General features: G+C 30.6%; 3 protein-coding genes across 6 annotated transcripts; 2 read left to right on the forward strand and 1 right to left on the reverse strand.

Moving 5' to 3' along the window:
• Positions 1-3,729: 3,729 nt before the first annotated feature.
• LOC128039681 (protein ALP1-like) lies at positions 3,730-4,599 on the reverse strand. The gene is made up of 2 exons (XM_052627827.1): positions 4,072-4,599; positions 3,730-3,972 (listed from the first exon to the last, which is right to left on the reverse strand). The coding sequence occupies exons 1-2, from the start codon at positions 4,597-4,599 to the stop codon at positions 3,730-3,732; spliced, it is 771 nt and encodes a 256-aa protein (XP_052483787.1).
• Positions 4,600-13,425: 8,826 nt separating this feature from the next.
• Positions 13,426-15,731, forward strand: LOC105785416 (dihydroneopterin aldolase 2). Of its 2 annotated transcripts, XR_001130974.2 has the most exons (3): positions 13,426-14,292; positions 14,376-14,659; positions 15,585-15,731. XR_001130974.2 is itself a non-coding variant. In XM_012611496.2 (2 exons), the coding sequence occupies exons 1-2, from the start codon at positions 14,090-14,092 to the stop codon at positions 14,578-14,580; spliced, it is 408 nt and encodes a 135-aa protein (XP_012466950.1). In that variant the 5' UTR covers positions 13,426-14,089; the 3' UTR covers positions 14,581-14,869. The 2 variants fall into 2 exon arrangements, 1 of the variants encoding a protein (XP_012466950.1); XM_012611496.2 differs by lacking the exon at positions 15,585-15,731 and having other exon boundaries at positions 14,376-14,869.
• Positions 15,732-15,816: 85 nt separating this feature from the next.
• On the forward strand, positions 15,817-19,872 carry LOC105785415 (uncharacterized). 3 transcript variants are annotated; one of them, XM_012611495.2, is made up of 11 exons: positions 15,817-15,966; positions 16,122-16,316; positions 16,400-16,527; positions 16,607-16,715; positions 16,858-16,897; positions 17,081-17,170; positions 17,289-17,388; positions 17,494-17,633; positions 18,034-18,136; positions 18,551-19,164; positions 19,310-19,872. In XM_012611495.2, exons 2-11 carry the CDS (start codon positions 16,178-16,180, stop codon positions 19,533-19,535), a joined length of 1,689 nt encoding a protein of 562 aa, XP_012466949.1. In that variant the 5' UTR covers positions 15,817-15,966; positions 16,122-16,177; the 3' UTR covers positions 19,536-19,872. The 3 variants fall into 3 exon arrangements, with proteins under 3 accessions (XP_012466949.1, XP_052488868.1, XP_052488870.1); XM_052632908.1 differs by having other exon boundaries at positions 15,819-15,966; positions 16,117-16,316; XM_052632910.1 differs by having other exon boundaries at positions 15,820-15,966; positions 16,170-16,316.
• The last annotated feature ends 2,923 nt before the right edge of the window (positions 19,873-22,795 follow it).

Here is a 22,795-nt window from a genome sequence, read left to right on the forward strand (position 1 = left end):
AATGTCTAATTATGACATGATTGTATGCAAATGGTTATGTTTAGGTTGGTACCAAGTTGGGTGAGAAATATGGCTTGGAAAATGGCCTATTTTTGTCCACACGGGCAAAGACACGGGCATGTGTCTCAGTCGTGTGTGACACACGACTAGGTGACACGGCTGTGTGTCCCCTGATACTTCTATAGAAAACAAGTCAGTAGGTTTACACGGCCTAGCACATGGGTGTGTGGCTTGGCCGTATGGTACAAGTCAGTATACCTTCCAGTTTTCACACGGCCTAGCACATGGGCGTGTGAGGCCATTTCGAAGGGTACACGGCCTGGTACACAGGCATGTGGTCTGGCCGTGTGACCCAAGTCAATATGCTCACTAGTTTTGACACGGGCTTGTGGCCCCATTTCAAATGCCCCTGTACCTCTGGAAATTTTTCATGTTTTCCTAAAAATTCCTTGAGTACTCGGTTTAGTCTCGAACCATTTTTAATGTTTGTTTTGGGCCTCGAAGGCTCGTATTAGGGACTATATGAATGAATTTGAATGGTTATTGATTTGAATGTGAAATGTAAATGAGATGTTTGTTTAATTGAGTTATAAGTCTGGTAATGCTTCGTAACCCTGTTCCGGTATCGGATACGGGTTAGGGGTGTTACAACTATTGAATTAAAAAAAAAAGGAATTAAACTATTGCAAAGCATAACAAACAAAGAACATGAAAGAACAAGACAAAAACTCATCCATGGCATACACATATGTTGTGAGTAAATACCACACATCGCAATTACAAATGGTGGGACTTGTGCCTAGATACTCAAAGGGCCTAGTCTTAATCAACAACACCAAAACTTGAATGCTAGTTTTGTATAATTTTTAGATATTATATATTTTGAAATCTTTAATGGATATCATGTCATCAATTGTTGGGTATATTACCTATTCTTTATAATAATATTAAGGGTGCGTTTTCGCTGTATTGGATTAGAGGTGTATTGGATTAGAGGTGTATTGGGATTAGAGGTGTATTGGATTAGAGGTGTAATAGCTAATCCACTGTTTGGTTGAATGTAATGGAATAGAGGCGTAATAGTAATCTTGTGTTTGGTTGAATGGAATAGAGGTGTAATAGCATAATGGAAAAAACTAAAATGACTAGAATACCCTTAGCATAAAATTGTTTTGGTAAATGATTATTGTTATTGTTATTTAAATTTTAATAAGATTATTATTATCAGTAATAAATATTTTAATCATATTTAAACATAATTATAATTAAATATATTTTAATTAAAATATATAATTTAAAAAATTCTTATAATTAGCGAGAAAATTGTTTTGGTAAATGATTATTGTTAATGTTATTTAAATTTTAATAAGATTATTATTATCGTAATAAATATCTTAATCATATTTAAACATAATTATTATTAAATATATTTTAATTAAAATATATAATTTAATAAAATTCTTATAATTAGCGAAATTTGTTATTGTTATTTAAATTTTAATAAGATTATTAATATCAATAATAAATAATTTAATCATATTTAAACATAATTATTATTAAATACATTATAATTTTGGTATATAATTTAATAAAATTCTTAATAATTCATATTCTTATATGAATTTACTCAAATCATAATATAATGAAAATTTGAAATAATTAATATTAAATATATTTTAATTAAAATATATGATTTAATACAATTTAAAATAATTATTATTAAATATAATTTCATAAAATGTTCTTATGAATTTACTAAAATAAAAATATAACTTGAGAATTATTTTCGCATAAACATAATTAACTTATACTAAGAAAAGTTATATGAAAATGAAATTGTACATCATAATCCATATGTTATATAGTTTTACAACATCAAAAGTTTGAACATTGATATTTAATGGTGAGAAAGAAATCTTCTGACCCATTCCAATCGGGCAACAGAAGGTAAACTAAAGAAAACGATCATTTGATTTGGATGATCGGGAATTTTACTCAAAGCATCATACCACTGATCGTCGGTTAAACCTTCAATTGACCATAAGGCTGAATATAAATTTGAAGCTTTTTCTTCCATATTCTTTTCTGACTTGTGCTGAACTACCACCTCGGAGGCAATACTCCTACTGATTTTATCGCCAACGGCCTGGATTTTTTCCCCCAACAAGGTGGCAGCCTCCTCAAATGAAGAATACACATCATCACGAGCATCAGATTTCTTCTTTCTCTTGTTTGAAGATGAGGAACCCCCTTGGTCTCTATCTCCTCGCGGATCCGTGCGAAACATCCATGTCGTCTAAAGAGACGTCGACCGCAGATCATAGAATGTGTTTCTCTCTTCATTCATATCGTAGTACGTTCATCCTCGGCATGTATTTCTTCAAGAACATCAGTATTGTTTGAGCGTCTTTCCAAGTCGCCCGATCTCTTGCGTATATGGCAGTAAGCTGGTTGTAGTAAGGGAAAGAACGATGTCTGAACTGAGAGGCTTCTTTGTGACTCTAAAAAAAACGAGGAAATCATATTAGTCCATGTGTTTTGTAAAAAAACAAATTAATACTTGAAATACATTTTACCTTAACATAGGATTCCCAAACAGCATCTTCAGCAACAACGAGCTGCCTATGCTCGTCCCAACCAAAACCGCTGTTGTTCTGACCATTAAGCATGTCGTAGACGACTGACCATTCCCTTTTTAGGCACCTAATCCGAGATTCAATATTTGGTCTCGCCTTCAACATTGCTCTTGGTAAAGCCTTTTCTAGCATTTTCTCTAGCTCGTTCAAATAACCGGCTTTGAACCCAGTATCAGCATTAAATGTTCCTACATTGTGCAAATCCACCATGCAAGAAACCAAGGTGCATCCTCTTCGAACCCATTTTCTTTTGCTTCCTCGAGAAGCTTGAGAAGAAGCACCGTTGGTGGAACACGACATATTGTTCTTAAGAAAAAAACAAATACACATTATTTACTATTTTGAATATCATGAATCAAAAGGTGAACAGTTTATATATATTATATCGGTAGTTCAATACTAAATTTAAATTTATAACACATCTTTGAATGAAAAGATAATTAAATTATAATTCAACAAAGTTTAGTACAATACAGAATTGTAATCAAAGACTACCAAAGTTTAATAAACTAGATACATAAAATAACATCAACAAATCAATTCAAACTCAAATTGTCCCTAAACCTAACTAATTTCTAGATGCTTGCCATTCATCGAACATTTGGTTGGCTAGTTCCATCCTCCAAGTAGCCCAAGCATCTGATGGATGAATATTTGTTATATTCAGTTCATCGTCATCCACCACATTAGTAGGTAATCCTTCTCCCACCTCCGCTTCAATGGGATCAATACTCATATGGGTTCGAATAAAATTATGGAGCAAACAACATGCAATAATAATTCTATTGTGCACCCTTACAGGATAAAACGATGGACTCCTAAGTATTCCCCATCTAAGTTTTAATAAGCCAAAGCATCTTTCAATGACATTACGTGCTGAGGCATGTTTCATATTAAAAAACTCTTGCGGAGAACTTGGCTGATAACCCGACGCCACTCGTTCGGATGATATCATTGTCCTCTAAATGGTGCAAGAAATCCTCACAATTTGTGTATCCAAGATCAACTAGATAATAACAACCTATAAAATAAATTGGCTAAAAATGATTAATTCAAAAACAAAGTTTGATCTTAATGAATAATTCAAATTCCTCTAACTATACACTGTACCATGAGGAACTTTTAGTCCATGTCTTCTACTAATGGCATCTCGAAGCACCCGTCCATCGGCAACTGAACCTTCCCAACCAGGAAGAACATAAACAAATTGCATCTCAGGTGTACAAACACCTAGCATATTTGTTGCTATGTCACCTTTTCGGGTGCGATATCTAGGTTTATCAACTGTTGGCACCCTAATCTTGATGTGGGTTCCATCAAGAGCACCTAAGCAATTCTATATCACATGATATAGAACATTGAGTTAGAACACTATGATTAATCATATTAGTCAACTAAATATTGTACAAGCTATATATAAAACTCAGTCTAATACCTTAAACCATTTCCACCTTGTGTCAGAAGAATCAGCTGTAACTGGGTCCGGCTTTTTAAATAAGACATCTTGTAAGTGTATGACAGCATTTAAAACATTATGAAATGCTCTGCTTACAGTTTCCCCGGACCTCCTAAAGTGATGCTTGATAACTCGATTTTTTAGGTGATGGGAGATGATATGTAAAAACATTGCTACTTGCTCATCAACAAGCATGAACCTTGACGACTTCAATCCCCCTATCGATTCTAACATCTCACATAGTTTAAAAAAGGCAGCTCTATTCATCCGTACTTGTTCAATACAAGTCTCGTCACTAGCATATACAAGCCTCTTCACATAATCCCGTTGTGCATAAAAATCTACGGTATAGGACCTAATCCTTGGTCTATAAGTATGTAGGCTAAGGCTGGCACCCATTCTAAATAAGAACCAAATCGCGATTCTACAGATTTCCAACCAAATTGTCAATGCAATACCAATTCTTTGTCGCCTCACACTTTGTGCAATTAAAGGCAGACGAGCCATTACTGCAATATATTAATGTGTTCCATATTGTCAAATCGCAGTAAAAAAAGTCACATTTCTCTAATCATAATTTCAATAACAGTAAAATGAAATTAAATAATTTATTTGCTTCAATAGGAAGCAATATCACACTATCAAAGAAAAATGATCAGCACAAATTTAGAATCTTAACGAAGCAAAAAATAGAACTTTAACATTAACATTAACAATGAATATTTGTTTTCTAATCAACAATGTTACCAAATACTTGTTTTTAATCAAGTTATTTTTAATCAATCATAATAACAATGAATATTTGTTTTTAATCAAGTTGTTTAATTGATTATATCTAATGATCCAATTTTAATATATTGAATATTTGTTTTCTAATCAACAATGTTACCAAATACTTGGTTTTTAATCAAGTTTTTTTAATCAATCATAATAACAATGAATATTTATTTTTAATCAAGTTGTTTACTTGATTATATCTAATGATCCAATTTTAATATATTGAATATTTGTTTTTAATCAAGTTGTTTACTTGATTATACCTAATGATCCAATTTTTATATGAATTTACTCATGATTGGATTGGGTTAAATTGATACATATTCAAAAGTCGATATATATGTAATGATATATGAATAATATTTTAATTTGTTTTATTTAAAATATTTTTAAATAATGTGTTGCATATGAATATACACATTTAATTAGTTTTTTAAATAAAATGTTTCTAATTTATTACTTCAATTTTAAGCACCTTACAATTTTAATTAGTTTGATTATATCTAATGCCCCATCTAATAGAAATTCACACCAAAAGCTTATGTTATTAGGCTTTAATACCAATTAAAAATGTGTTCGGAAGGACTTGTTAAATAGACTTGTTGTATATACTTGTAGGCATAAATGGTGAGACAAAAATATTTGTTTAAACAAATCCAAGAGCAATTAAGTTCATTTGCTTATGCAATTCAATATCAAATCTTTCTAGAATCTACTACTAAACTCATAATACGATAAAAATAAATACCTAAAAGACCGAAAAAGAAAATAATTTCCAAAAAAATTAGAAGTCCATGAAAAAATCAGCATGTATGTGTTTCTTGTGTTTCTCTCAGATTTGATTTTGAAGTCTTACAATTTTAGAAGATTGGATAAGTTAACAAACCTCTTCAATTGCAACTACTGACTTGACTTGCCAGCGATTTTTGTCTGCGAGCAAATCGGTAGCTAACAGTTCAATACCTACAAAATTTCACATAGAACATCAATTTTTGGAACAACAAAGGGTCGATACACTAGGCGCAAGAAATTTAACAACTGTGCTAATATACAAAATAATTTACACTTCTAAGAATTCGACTAGTATTAAAATCAATCACACATGAATTAGATAGGCACCTATATTTCCTGGTAAAGTATATGAGATCACATATGCTAATTTTCAATCAAACCCCAGTTTTAGGGGACTACTTCAACGAGACAAGGAATAGGTGAGCAAATAATGGAACTAAAAAGTTGTATTAACCCCAGGAGATAGAAATAAAGAAAGTAACAGAAGAAGAGTAAGAACAGCTAGTGATGGGCTAGTGTTTGATTTCATGGCTATGTTAAAATGTTAGGAATCCTTGTTCATTTAGTGAAACAAAGTTGTTTTATGTTTTGGTTTCTTTCTCCCAATCTTGATGCTTATAAAGTTGTAGAAAACGAAAATTTTAAAGTGAGATATCATGTGCAGTTCAGTAGTGGTTTTATTTTTTGTTCAGACTTCAGAGGGTTCATGTGATTAGGCAGGTTATTTTTGACTAATTTTGTTGTTTGTTTGTCTTCCGAGATAAAAGTGACTAGTTTTATATTTCAAAACAACCGTAATTGAGCAAGCATTAAAGGATAGAAAGGAAGTAGAGGTGAAAATGTTGCTTAGGAGGTAGAAATCTAGAAAGAAGAGAACTAAAACACCACAAAAACACGCTAGTAGGAAAATGAAACAATGAGCTAGCATGTAAGCTATATATAAAAGCGTGAAAAGGCTAAACTTATATTTATGAACCATAACAATCCAATCTCCATCAATGAAACTAATCATAGCAAATGAATATTCATAAAATTTAATCCTACTACGATTGCTAGCTTAACTACTCTTGAACAATAAACACCAAACAGGTCCAAACCCCAAGATTAACAAGCACAAAAAATATATTATAGAGGAACAAATGCCCATGGAAAGGGTAAAGAAACCTCATAAAGCCATCAAGCAAACAACTCATAACAAGAACCATTAATAAATGGTACAAATTAACTACCAAAATTGAACAACATTTTCCCGATATTTACTCAAGCCCACATTTATTTAGACCAAACAATATAACTTTATATAGGACTTAATAGAGATGGAGAGAACACGAAGGTTATGGGATTTGATATAGCTCGGATATGCTTAACAACATCGGGCAGGAAGCCTCTGGGGCTCCAAGGAATCGAGCCAAAGTAGGAGAAACAGGGTAAGTTTAAAATCCCGAGGGTCGAGTGGTAGTTCGAGGAGTAGCTGGTTTTTCAGTCTTGGGTTTTGAAGCAATTTACATTGCTAATTAAAACAGAGAAAACGAGACAATTTACATTGCAATCGAGTTCCAATTTCCACCAGCAACAAAAACCTTTAAGAAATAGAAATCTACTCGGAACTTAAGCTAATTAAAATACAGGAATCCATATAAATTTGAGAGCAAAAGAGAGTTAGAAATATGAATTTACCTTTCCAGTTGCAGTAAACTCCGAAAATAAAAGGTTGAGAAGGCCAAGCGTCGATTCTATTGTAATCTTCAGCAAAAGAAAGACAGAAGGAAGAAACAGAAGACGGAAAGGGGAAGCAGGAGGGTAAAACAGGGTCTAAAACTCAAGCAGCACCTAATCTGAGAAAGAGGAACGTAATAGAAATCGGTGGATTTTGGGGATTAGGGGTGTAATGTAATAGACGGGTATTAGCCAATACCCTGAACCAAACAGAGGATTGAAGTGGGATTAAATGGGGCCCACCGATTAGGGGTGTATTGGCTTAGCCAATACACCAAACCAAACAAGCTGTAAGTTTTTGAATGAAAAACTTCAAGGAAATAATAATTTAAATACTAAAATGAAAAAAAGGGTTTAGATACCATAATTAAAAAAATATAATTGAAAGGCTAAATGCCGAATTTATATAATTTGACCACTTCTAGAAGCCATTTACTTATTTTAGAAATTCACATATAAATCCTCCTCAAAAACGATGGCTAACTATAATATATTTTTGTTATTAATGGTTTTTTCCTTTACATTTTATACTCTTTTGTCAAACTTTCCTATAGATATTTTGAGGAAAGAAAATATAATAACCCAAATAAATAAATATATTTGAAGTGAAGTTAAACGTCAACCATATATATTATATATAATCAACAAATGCTGACAATGAAAATTTTGAATTTTGGGATAATTCTTTAAATTCTAAAATGTTTCTTCTTCTTTTTAATTAAGTTTTAACTATGATTTTATTGCCATTAATTAACATAATAATTTTAAATTAAAATTTCTACACAAATCATAATTGCAGGCAATAATGAGATATAATAAAAAATCTTAATTATTATATAAACATCGTTTAAATGTAAAGATTTATATATATATGTATGTAAACCGACATCATTAAGTTTAAAATTTTTATGGATACATTATATTCAAAATATTTCAAATAATTTATATAAATAGTAAACATGTGCTTGGTATGGGTAAAGAAAATCCTTAAAAATATAATCTAATATTGTATTGGGGTATCAAATTTGTTAAGGTTTGAGCGTGTTTCTTGTTCAATATATAATCTAAAATTTTGGGTTGAACTTTCGTACAGACGAGTTTTTAGCCATCGAATTCAAAGTAACGTGGAGCTTTTATTATTATTAGTTTTAATGGTACGTATAAATTAATATATATAACATATTTAATGTAACTAATATTTTATAAATAAAAATAAAATTTTAGAATTAATTGAAAGTAGATTATAATATTAAATTAAAATTAAAAGGTAAAACAATATGCATCAATAATAATGATTCATGAAAGATATTTACATTAAATTAATAAACACATTTAATAATAGTGATTAAAAATAATTATCGATATCTTATATAGTAATTCTTTTACTTCTTAAAAGAATCTCTCTCATCCGTTTACGTTTTAAAGTATAATAATAATAAGGTAAAAAAATTTATAAAAAGCACTTGTTTTGCATGGAATAAACAACTTATAAAAAATAAATTAAAATGATCTTACATACATGTATCGTTGTTGTTCGATTTTTATTTTTAAGATACTTATGCTACTAATGGATGCTATTTGTAAATCTAAATTTTAAGAGATAAATCCATAAACTATAGTTTAATGTGCAATTGTATATTGAACTTTGATTTTGTGCAATTTTATACATTAAATTTTGATTTGATCTAATTCTTGTAAATTATTAATAAAATTATTGATATAACATCATTTTGTGTTTATATATTGCATACATAAATAATTATATTTATCTAATATAAAAATAAATTGATGTATTTATTTCTTTAAATGTGTATATTAAATCAAAATTAAAGTTTTAAGTATACATTTGAACCACAATTAGAGTTTCACGTGTATAATTGCATAAAATTAAAGTTCATGTATATAATTGCATATTAAATCAATGTTCATGTATAATTTTGAGATTTATCCCAAATTTTAATTTTAATTTTAATTAAGCGGTAATTAAAAGATAAAATCAATCTCTATTTATATACTTAGACATCTATTCAAGTAATAATTTTATTTTATAATACATTTTTAAATAAAATGAAATTCAAAATGAGATTAAAAAAAGATAAGTTTTGACCCGTTTTCCTATAATCTATAATATAGAAAAAAATTCGCTAAACTTATCGCACAAACATTTCATTGATCTATTTTTTTTCATTAGGATTCAATGCAAATCACGATGTCATTTTCTTGCTCGTAAATGGGTTTCATCAATTTTTTATTCAATTCTTCTACGTTTATGCTTTACTCCGAGTAAAGATCTGCCCGATTTTGATTTGCGCATATAGGACAAATGACCCAATACCACATCTTTTTGCTATGATTTTGTTTCCTTTTTTATTTTAATTTAATTCCTTTTTAAACTTATTTTTAAATAGAGTTATAACTAATAATTCTAAATTAAATTATAAAGATTTTAAATGTCAATTTAGTAATACGATAAAAAATAAAGGGTATTCTCATTGGTTCAAAAGTTTTTCCAAACTCATGCTTTTATATATATATATATATATATATATATATATATATATATAAATATGATGTTTGATAGTTTTATTATCCTTTCATTTATGCTTATTTGTATAATTTTAATTTTTTAACCACTAACTTCTAATGTGACCTGTGTTGCACATGATTTTAAATATTTTTAGTTCATTAAATAATATATTTTATAATATCAAATATATATTTGTGCTAAGTAAATGAATTTATACTAAATGCCAAATAGTTTTGAAAAATGAATTAATACATAAAACTATTAAAACAAAATACAAATCATATATACTATAGCAATAAGAGGTTAAAATGTTCACATTACTGTTCTTTTGACACATGACACTCTATATTTGATGCACTTATTTACAACTTAGGTAAATTACTCTTTTACTCCTTACATTTTAACTTTTAAGTTATTTCATGGCTTTTGTTTAATTTTTTAATCTTTTATTTAATTGAATTAAAATTAATGTTATAATATTAAGATTAATGAATAATAAATTGTTAAGCTTAAAATATAGTTAAAAAGAAATACATACATATTAATAACATTTATCAAATTAAATTTATATTTGAAAAATATAATAAGAGTTATTATTTTAAATGATTAAAATAGAGTAAAGATAAATATAAAATTAAAAAATAGAATATTAACAATATTAATATTAAAATAAATATATAAAATAAATAATTTGTAAGAAATTATTTATAACGCTATTTGAATTATATTATATTAATATTAGTATTCAAACCATGATTATTTTTGTATTATTTTAATATTAAATATTTTTAAAATTAAATAACATTAACATAACCTATTCGAAATTAGTTAAATATTTTTTAAAATATTTTATAATTACATTAAATTTTCTGTTTATTGATTTTTTTGAAGAAATTCATTAAAAATTATAAACAAAAACTAATATTATAAAAAATATTATATACACAACCAACCAATACAAATTAGTTAAAAAGTAAATACAAAAGTATTTATACTAAATTAATGATCATAACTTTTACATGTGATAATTTAATTTCATTTTCATAATTTCTCTAAAGTTTTACATTTTATTCAATTTAGTCCTTAAAGCTAAAACAATCATAACTTTTACATTTGAGCTTCGTTTTACAAATCTATTTCAATTTCATCCTTCTAAGACTCTCTACAGTCCATAATTATAGAAACTTCATATCAATTTCGTAATATTTTTATTTTAGTCTTTATACTCAAAACTAACAAATTTCACTTTAGAATTTAATCATTAATCACATCTAAGCTTACAATCAAGCCATTTAATATCAAAAGCTTCAAGAACCATAATATTTCAAAACTTTAGAAATTTTACGATTTAGTATGTAAATTAACTAAATCAAATTTCCAAAACCTAAAAACATAAAATTTACGAAAAACGTACCTCAAAATTACTTGCGTGCATAAGTCTAGGGGTGTTCATTTGGTTAACCGATCCGAAATAATATTAACCGAATTAATCGACCTTTCAAAATTTTTAACCGTTAACCGAACCGAAATTTTTTCAAAAAAAAATTAACCGAACCGAAATTTTTTCGGTTAATTCGGTCGGTTAACCGAATTAACCGAAAATTATATATTTTTTATTTTTGGTTAAAAATTAACCGAATTATCTGAATTAACCGAATTAACCGAATTAACCGAATTAACCGGGTTACCCGAATTAACCGAATTAACCGAATTGAATCACTACATAATTAAATTATTTTTAGACTTTTAGACTTTAGTTTTAGAATTTTTTATTTATTTATTAAATTATTTGTAATTTTTATGATTGGGTTGGGTTGGGTTGGGTAATTGAGTTGGGTTGAATACTTGGGTTTGGATTGGGTTTAGGTGAATAGTGGGCCTATTTATATATTATAATTTTATTTATTAATTTTTTCGGTTAAATCGAAAAAATTTGGTTAACCGACCGGTTTCGAACCTAATTAACCGTTAACCGAAAAATTAAAAAATAATTAACCGACCTCCGACCGAAAAAAATTCGGTTAACCGACCGATTAACCGAATTCGATCGGTTAACCAAATTTTTTCGGTTTTATCCGAATTTTGCACACATAAGTCGAATGCTTGGAATATTTGAAGCTCTTTCCCCCTCTTCAATGGTGATGAAACGGTGGAAGAAGATAAGAAGGAAGAGAATTCTCTTTCTTTCCACTTTTGTTTTATTATTATTATTATTATTAATTCTTAATTTTTAACCAAACTTCATAACAAAATAAGGCCAAAATTTATGTCTTAATCGCCCATGCCATAACATTAGGGTTCTATTTGCCACATAAACCCTTGAACAATTTCTTTTTAAGCCATTTAGCTGATTAACATTTACAATTTTATGATTTAATCCTTATAACCTAATTAGTTATTAGACCAATAAAATTCTCAGACCGAAAATTAATATAACATTATAATAAATTCATGAATATAAAATAATAACATTTACTGACTTGATCATCAAAAAATAAAATTCTAAAATTGTCGTTTCCGGTACCATTGAAAATGAATTGTTCAATTTTCGAATATCATCTTCATTGGTGAAGAACTTTCAAAAGATTTATCTCTATACAATGTGACTTCTTTGTCTTCATTCAGAGCTTTTTCTTGGAAAGCCACCACTTCTGCCTTGAAACCATTCCGTAGTATAATATTTCGGAACTAGCGAATGAGTCATTTAGTGAATAGGTGTAATACTTTTATTCCACCTATCATGAAGAAAATTTTGGATTACGTTTAAAAGCCTTAGAGTGTCCAGTTATCAAGTCTTGATCTTCATGATAAAAAACTATTTCCTTATTTTTTTTCTATCATTGTGTCTTAGTTATCAAGTCTTACTTCCCTGAAAAGTTCAATCATATACGCTGTGTGAACTTTAACAGAAAATCAATTTTGTCTATCATGCTTCTTTTGCTTTCAACCTCAAAAATGTTAGAAGCAAATCTAGTTTCGGCTACCTTCAATAACATCACAGTTGAATATCCATTGAAAATAGATTGTGACAAGTTATGGTCTAGGATAAAGTAGATCACTTCACGCACCTCACCCACCAAATCATTCACCCATCTGCATTCCGAATAGTGAGATGATTGATCAAAATACTCACAGATAGTTTTTAATGTCAAGTTCAAGCAATCAACAACTCAAGGAGTCCAAAAAATATGAGGAAATTTTTATTCAATTAACGCACCTGCACTTTTGAAATCGGATAGATTTGCACGACTTTTTGTGGTGTGATTTTTTCGATGCCCTGGATGAACAAGCTTGCTATATATTCCGCCATCTTTATTTTTGTCACTTGAATCAACAGCCATGATAAACATTGCACCACCCAAAGAAGCCGCCATTATGTTAATTAGAGGCCTTTGTTGAAGATCAGACCACCCATTAGAACATATAGAAGTTCTCTTCCTCCATGTCTCTCGTATAGGTTCAAGAAGCCTATCAACATATGCCCTCTCTTGAGTTCAAAACGTCATCCGAAGTCGATCAAATGTAAGAGGTACATAGTCGGCTAAATTAGGATTTGCTAACTTTTGAGCCCAACTTCGAAATCAATGATATTTTACAAAATTAAAAGGTATGGGACTGGCGTAAAATGCTTGACCAAAATCCTTATCTGCTACATTGAAAACCAACTCCAAAGCTCCTTTCCTTTTCTTAGGCGGAACTAGGTTAGACCGTTGGGGAAGTGACATGTAATATGTTTTCTATTTTGATGTTACGATTATATTTGCTTTCTTCCGTTCAGCAGTTTCATGTTCTCTTCTAAGCTCTCGAAGTATTTCATTATTAACACCATTTTTTAACCCTGTTCATAGCTGTTGGCAATTGTCCCATTGTTATTTTGTCAAATAAATGGGCTGAATCTGCATTTTAAAAAAAAACACCTTCCTCATTGACAAGAAAAACCCTAGGAACTAAAAGTAAAGCCACGAGAAGATCTTCTTATCTGTTACTGCCGATTACCGTTGTGGGCTTTCCCCATCAGTTTTTCTTTTCTTTTCCTCCAGCAACTACTTTATCAGAGCTTGTAGACGATCGCCGACGCCGCTGCCACCGCCGTGTATCCTCTTCCTTTCGATTTCGCCGGATCTGATCCGTGTCCAGTGTCGGATCGTGTCGAACTGTCGAGTCTGGGTACCGGAGGTGACGAGGATGGAAGCTATTGGAAATGGAATACCAACCGGGGACAAACTCATATTGAGGGGCTTGAAATTTCATGGTTTCCATGGAGTAAAGCCTGAAGAGAAAAAACTGGGTCAGAAGTTCTTGGTGGATGTAGATGCTTGGATGGATCTTCGGAAAGCCGGTAAATCTGACAACTTATCGGACACCCTTAGTTACACCGATATTTACCGGTGAGTAACCGAAAAGACATTGAATTGAATCTTTTATCTTATGTATTGGTTTTAAGTAGAAATTTGGCGACTTTATGTAATAGCATAGTGAAGGAAGTTGTGGAAGGGCCATCTCATGATCTTTTGGAATCAGTGGCTCAAATGATTGCATCAAAAACCTTCACAAATCACTCTCAAATATCTGCAGTTCGAGTAAAGGTTGGGAAGCCTCATGTTGCTGTTCATGGCTGTCTCGACTACCTTGGAGTTGAGATTATGAGATATAGAACCATCGATGCGCCTAACTGACCTGAAAATATCATCCTTTGAGAAGTCCGTCACGTGGATGTGGTAACAGATCATCTTTCATCCATGCTTGGTACCTCAGGTTTTTCATTCACTTAAATGAATGTATTTGTGTTTTTTCTTCTTCAGGTTTGTTTATAGTGTAATGGAATGTGTCCGAGTTGTGACTGTATTGAAGTTCGATGCCTATGGTCGTATTTAATATCGTATTACTTTCTTTCTTTCTTTTTTTAATTTATGAAATACTCCTTTTAGATAAAAGAAAAGGCTGTATAAGAGTTATTTTTGTAGATATTACGGTGATTTTATATGAATATAACATAAAATATGACGTTAAAATATCATTTTTAAATTCCTTTTAATTAACTCTATCTATAATGGAAATATGAAATTGGTATCAACAATATGATATCCCCATGATCTATTTAAGACTTCAATTTTATTGTTACCTCACTTCGCTTCGGGCAAATGAAGTAAAATTTAGAATAATTTGTAATAAATGTAATTTTGTAATTTAATTAGTTAAAATTAAATTATTATAACAAATTATATGGAACACAAAACAATTTAAAACACGGGGAATCATGAAAAGTTAATCTATGTAAAGTTCTATATGTCCATAGCGACAATAATGCCTAGTAACTTGTAACTTTGTAAGGTGAAATATCCATCCGAATATATGCAAACACTCCTTGCCACCAAAGCGAGGCGGGACACACATAAGCACGTATGATGATATTTGGGTGTGAATCCTATTAAAAATACATGTTTAGAATATGTGTCAAATTTAAAAGGGTATGTATCGTTCGGATTATATGTATAGCACCTAACTATCTCTCTAATATGTCATATTAAAGGAAAGGTCAACCTTGTTTATTTAGTTAAAATTCAATATATATATTTGAAAGATATATACATAGTAATTTTAATTCATAAATATATTTTATATTTATCATTTGAATTCATTTACTTAATAAAAATAAATTTTATTTCTATATTCAAATTAGGCCTAAGACATCTGAAGACGGAAGCATGAAGTATGTCTTTATTGGTGGGACCCTTCTTCGCAGTTGTCCTAAGAACCCACCCAACATGCACGTACTGTGCGGTTCAAGAAGAAGAGATAACAAAGAGATGTAATTTCGATTTTATTGCTGAGTGTGGTTCATTTATTTTGCTTTTGGGGAATCTCAAATCAAGTGGCTTTTTGCATTTTTATCAAGATCAAGAGAGAGAGCCATTGGAGGTTGAGGAAGTGAAGTTTACTTTTCATTGAGATCTGCAGCATTTTCGTTTTGGGTTGCTGGGTTTTTACTTTTCTGATTCTGGCTTCTTCCCAGAATTCTGATTGGAGAACAAAGTTTTGGTTTCATTCTCATTCAGCTTCATGTAAGTTGAGCTTCTTTGATTTCAGGCTTTTTTTTTTTTGGCTCAAATTCTGCACATTGTCCCTTACAGCTGCATATGCATATGCATGTTCATTTGTTTAACATCGTAAAAATCGTGAAGTTCTTAATCGAATTGGTTTTTATTCGCAAGGTTAGTTGCTCCTCCAAGTGCTTAAGAGGGAGCTGAATACTGTTTATTTACAGATGTAAATATGGAAAAGGAAAAGGCAATCTCTCGATACAGAGAGAGGCTGGACAAGACATTGTCTTGTGCTGAACTGACTGATCCCGAGATGCTTAAAACCCTAGTCAAGAATCAGATTTTACGATATGCACAGGATGAGAAAGAAGGTTAATAGCATTTAAACTGCCATTGATATGGGTCCTTTAGTCCCTCTATGCTCATTTTCTTTTAATTTTTCTTTTGCCGACAGATTTTAGTGAAGATTTACTGGGCAAAAGGGCTCGGGAAGTATCGAATCTTCTAGGCATGTTAAGGAGTACTTGTATTGATGATCATCACGTTTCAAAATCCAGTGAAACATCACATGGTGAATGGAAAGTATGGTCTATTAGATGGACACTCTGTGGTTCTCTTGTATAAATTGCTCTGCAAATGCCTTATCAGCTTGTTTTGACAGTTGAAGCACGATAATGAAGAGTTCCGTGTTATGTACCGTGAAGGACCTCATGGCACTCCGTTTCATACATTACTTGTTGAAGGCTATGTCGATGGGCCTTTGGATGTCTGTAAGTTCAGCTCATACTTAATTACTTTAACAACTTAATCCAAAATTATGAGAACAAAGATTATGCAATTAATTTAAGACTTTTCAATACCGGTCATAATTGTATAAAACAACTTTTAAATCAGCTGTTCGCTTCGTTGTAGGTTTATGTATCTCTTGGGAGTCAGCTCTCTACAAGAAATGGTAAGAATTGTTTTCATTTTTCCACTTAATTCGAGTGCAGAATCGACATTTTCTTTCTTTATATCCTTGGTTTAACTAATATGATGTATCATGTTTCCAAATTCTGTACACTTTTATCCATTTTACTTTCGGATCCGATCCTAAACCATGACGCACGCGTGGTATTCTTTTACTTTTTCCCAGGTGGCCTCAGTCTAGTTTTCCACCTTTCAAAATAAGTAGTTCTACTTGTTTACAAAAGGTCCGAATTGGTGAACAGATATCTCTAGTGAGGTTTGTTGAGCCTAAAACCCAAAATTTTTATTTAAATTTGTTTCCCTTTTTTTTTTTAATACTGTGTTGAGGCCTGAAATTGTAAAATGCTTGCTTGTTTTTGTATTTTCGGGAGAAGGATGAAGGTTGCATGGCCACTGTCAGCTAGGGAGGCTCTAGTACACTTTTTCTTCTTCGAGTACTTTCAAGAAGATCTGATTGTCATTCTCGTCAACACTGTAGTGACTTCAAATACTTGGATATACTTTCATCAACTTTGCAATTGGCTTTCTTCCCGTGCATTGGGAAATATAGTTAAAATACGTCTATGTTTTTGCTTGTAGATCTCAGATGTGAGCAGCATTGATAAAGCCACTCATGGATTTACTAATAACGGAATTCCTGAAGCAAAGGATGTTGTAAGGATTGACATGGTTGGAGGCTTCGCTTTGCAGAAGGTGAACGATGAAAGAAGCTATTTTAGGTGAGTTGTTGTAATACTTTTAAGTTGTCATACGAAGATAGGAAAGTAGATTATTCTGTATCATTTCGAGAAAGGGCTTAGGTCTCTGTTAGTACAAGCACCGCAGGAGTTTTGACTGCAAAGATAGTGGACTTGAAACCTGAACAGCTCATGTGCTTGAGGAGTTTACTTTTTGAACATCCCGACACATTTGGTGTTGGCATTAGCTAAATCCTGGTCTTCTGATGGTTCATTTTGGTTTCGAGATAGGATTAGGAGAGAGCCTGAAATTGGGATGACAAGATTTGTGTGGTTCAGTGTTTATATGATTCGAAAAGTCCTGTCATAAGGATTTTTTTATATTCCTCTCGTATACTTCAGTTTTTTTCCTCTAAATGTTGAAGTTTTGTTAATTTTGGAGGACAATTGCAAACATGGATATGAAGCTGGATTTTGTCCCTCCATCCCTTATAAACTTCATCTCAAGGCAGCTTGTTGGAAATGGCTTCAGACTCTATCAAAAGGTCATACATTCTCCTAATACGACATCTTAATTTCCCCCGAACACCCAGTTTAATTTTTTTTTCTCTTCTTAAATTCTAAAATAACTTATGTTACTTGGACTCGAAAGTGAGTGTCAAATACGGGTATGCTTTACTTTTTCAAAGTTTTTCCATATATTTCAAGAATTATATCCCGATACCCATGTTCAAATACCTGTTTGATACTCCAAATACCTGTTTGATACTCTTGCCGGACATGGGTACTTTAGGGAAAATGAAGACTTTGAGCAATGAAATCCTGAGTATAGATGGATACAACTGATTATTCATCGTAAAAGGTTTCATTGCTGAGGGCATTCGGAACTTTTTTCACAATGCAGATTATTACTAGGAACGAATAAATCTCTCAGATTTTTGGGTTTGCAATGCTTATAGACTGTGGCTTCTGTGTCGAACCACGACAAAGATTACAGCAAGGCCTTGGGAGACCCTTTATTTGCGCTAATACGTGAAGCACTTTACGCCAGTAACAAATCGGGTGAAGTTCTTGAAGTACACGGGCCTAAAAGTGAAGCCCTCCTTTTGCGGAACGAGAGTTTAATTGAACGCACACAAGATGACACGCATGATATCGGAAAGAAGGTTTGTGCTAATGACCATGCCGTTGAAATTCCACCCTGGAAAGAACAAGACACAGTGATAAAATCTTTTGGTGAAATTGAGGAAGAAGAAACTGAAGGGAGTACACAACCAGAGGAGGGCGATAACATTACATTTGATGCAAATGGCGTAAATGATAAAAGAAAAATTTCTATTCGTCCTGAGGTGCAAGATGCTCTAAGAACACTAGATAAGGTAATTTCATTAGTACAGCAACATGAATTTAATTCCCGAACCAGTTTCTCTGATGAAGAAACTGCAAATTTGGAAGAGGGTGCTGTTTATTTAAAAGCTGAGGACAATGTTAAAGCCACCTCCGAACAGTTTGCGGAAAATCTGGAGATGACTTTGGATAGGTCCCAGAATAGCAGTGACATTAACAATATGAGGTAACCCTGTTAATATATTTTGACATATTTTCATATCCTTTTGCCATTACCATTGGTCTCCAGTTTTCTTGTCAACTAAATCACAATTGCAAATGATCGGCATTGTCTTTGGGTTTTCCGGTTTCGATCTGTGGATGTAATGCAGGGATGAAGATTCAAATTCTTTTGCTAGGGAAGCTAACCATAACAAAGAAGTACCGGTTTCACCATTGCCAAATGTATCGAAACCCAATAACCAGGTTGCTTTGAGTTCCTACAGGAATGGAACTGTCGAGATAAATGGGTTCCATGAAAATGGTCTAAGTGAAGTTAAAAAGTTGAGTAACCGGAGAAAGCATAGGTTAGGTTGCTTCGGCTTCAATTCCGGATAATGTATGGTCCGATGCCTCAACCGAGATGGCTAATACTAGATAACTTCATCAGCAAGGCACCTCTTTTTGAACCCCAGAGAAAAGGGAAGACTTGAGAGTGGATTTTCTAACATCGTATATTGAATCATCCCCATGAATGATGTAATTTAATATAATGTATACCATAAGTTTTTTATTTTCTTCTCTTATCAATAATGTAATATAATGTACAATGTGCTTAAAGCTCTGCCTTTTATTGATTACGGTGGAATACAACATACATTGCATACTTTTTAAAAATATATTGTTTAGGATGAATAATTTGAAAATGTTGTAAATCCATTGATGTTTATAACTCCATTAATTATCTTATAATCCTTAAATTATTTATAGGGTACGTCAATGTTGGTCTTTAATGCTTTGTAACTTATGGTACTTAAAAGTCCTATAAATAAAGGGCATGTATAACTTTATTGTATTTATTGTATCCCAAGTGAAAGCTGAATCATCCTTTTATTTTTTTTATTCTTTTATTTTGTTCATTCTATAATTCTCTTAGTTTATAACACATTATCAGATGAACTTGCTCAAAGAAAAAAGATCTTATGTATTGAAGATTAAACTTATCCTCTATGATTTTTCATTTGAAGCTTCATACACAAGATGCAACAATTTGCAAGGCTTTTTTTCATATTAGATTTTATTTTCTTAATTCTTGATTAACTATGATGATTTTATTTAATTTGTTCTATTTATATATTTTAAGGATTGTGTCAAATTTTATGGACTGCTTGCGTTGCTATTGAAACTTTTGCGAAGATAAGAAGTTAAGGTAAATTTACTTATCATATCACGTGCCTATATGTTATCTAGATTTTTGTTCATAAAAAATGTTTTTAATATATATTATTTGATAATTGCTTGATGATTATGTATGAATGATGATAAATTAATTTTAATTTTATAAATTGATAAATTTGTAAATCACAATCCATAATATTATCGATTACCTTTATTAATCTAAGGCCTAAGGTTCATCATAATATGTGACCTTGCATCGATTCTTAGTCATCGTTTTATGTGTTTATTTGATGGTTTCAATTTGAATACACATATATATATTCTTAATTCTAGACATTATATATTTTGGACTTTAATATTTTTAAAATTCTCTTAATCAACAATGAATAAATTATTACATATATTAATAAAATCAAAATTATTTTATATCAAGTATGATTGTTTTAAGTCCATTTAAGGACAAACTTTGAGGAATGTCTTAATTGATTTTTGGGCTAATTCTATTGTAGAATTTCAAGTTTAATTACAACCAATCTTTAATTCTTGAATGGTCTTAGTTGACAATATTTACTTTTGCAAAGTTGTTCTTGTATTTTATGCAATTTATGTTATTCATTTAGCAATTGATTAGTGAGATGGCATGAGCAATGGCAAGTGAAAAAGTTTTAGTAAATATGAGATGGATGGTTTTGAAATAAATTTCATGCATGTTTGCGATGATTTGTGAAATTTTTGTTAACACTAGCATTATATTAGGTTTGATATTTTAGATGTCGGTTTTATCCATGCATTTGGTTTACAATAAACTTTATGTATGTCTTGGCTATTTCTTTCTAGTTAATTAATGATGTAAAACTCTTGTGAAAATGATTTTAAAAGTATTTTGAATTTATCTCATGCTATCTTATGGTTAAATAACAAAATATTTATCCCACTAGTTTTGCTCCATTCCTTGAAGTGAATGTAGCAATACATAACAATTACGACAATGAAATCTATTGTATTGATCACAATGTTGATAAATGTTCATTCTTAGAATAGAATTATCAATGACATATACTAATTAATCATTACTTGAAGCGGATGATTATGATCTTATTGGTAAGAAATATGATATATGCTTACATTATTGTCTAAATTATTTTTGCACATCCCTTGAAGTGAATATTTGTAATAAATATAATAAATTTTGTAATCACTTTTGATTATTAAAGTCAATTTGGACATTTGAAGATTTTGACATATTTCTTAAAGCGAATATTGCATATAATCATTTGCAAATTATATTTCTTTATTGAGTTGCTTACATTATGGACTTCACATTGGTTTAGACATTTCCAAAAGTAAATGTCATAGTACTATTTATATAATGATACAAAGTAAAAGGAATGACAATAAAATTATCAATTGTCACAATTTATATTGACATTATTAGTACAATTGAAAAGCATGTTAAAGTAAACCAAAAGTTTATCGATAGAAATACATTTACTACTTGTTGTGACCAGCTATACCATCCTGAATCATATATGATGCGAAAATTAAATGAGAATTCAAATGGACATTCATTAAAAAACTAGAAGATTCTTTAATTTAAAAAAATTCTCATGTGTTGTTTGTTCTCAATGAAAATTTATTATTAAAAACTAACTAGCTAAAGTTTAGATTTAATGTCTTGCATTTCTGAAATGAATGCGGACTCATTCATCCCTATGTGGATGGTTTTGATATTATATGATTTTGGTAGATGCATCTACAAAATAATCACATATGTGTTATCAACTCGTAACTTGTCGTTTTCGAGATTGCTTGTTTAAATGATTAGTTTTTGATTATGCAATTAAAACAATTCATCTTGCTAATGTTGATGAGTTTATATCTCAGACTTTTATTGATTGTTGTATATGAGTTTGAAAAACTTTTATAAAGCTGTTACTATATGCATAATGGTTTAAAGAAATTATTGATTTAACGTCTTTGGTTAATATTTAAACCACTAGTTATGAGAATAAAGCTTCCTATTTCAACATGAAATTATGTTGATATATGTGCTATAACACTTATATGCATCAAGCCAATAAGTTATAAATATTCCCTGTTACAATTGATTTTTGGTCATGAGTTAAATATTTCTCATCCTAAAATTTTTGTATGTGTGTATATGTTCCAATTGCTCCACCAAAATTCACAAAATGAGTCTTTATAGGAGGTTCAGAATGTACATTGATATGAGTCTCCTTATATTATTAAATATTGTTTAGCTATTAATTGGAGATTTAGTTATGACATGAGTTGTCGATTATTATGAGATCGATTTCCCAATATTATGGGAGAGAATAAAAGTTGGTTGAATAAAATACTTGGAATGAATTGTCATTATCTAAAATTCTCGTACAAAGCAATGTGAAACAAAAGTTTAACAAATAATTTATTTTACAAATAAACGCCAAATACATTTATTGACCTAATTAGAATAACCA

This window comes from Gossypium raimondii, chromosome 1 (genome assembly GCF_025698545.1).
Source record: "Gossypium raimondii isolate GPD5lz chromosome 1, ASM2569854v1, whole genome shotgun sequence".
Lineage (NCBI taxonomy): Eukaryota > Viridiplantae > Streptophyta > Magnoliopsida > Malvales > Malvaceae > Gossypium > Gossypium raimondii.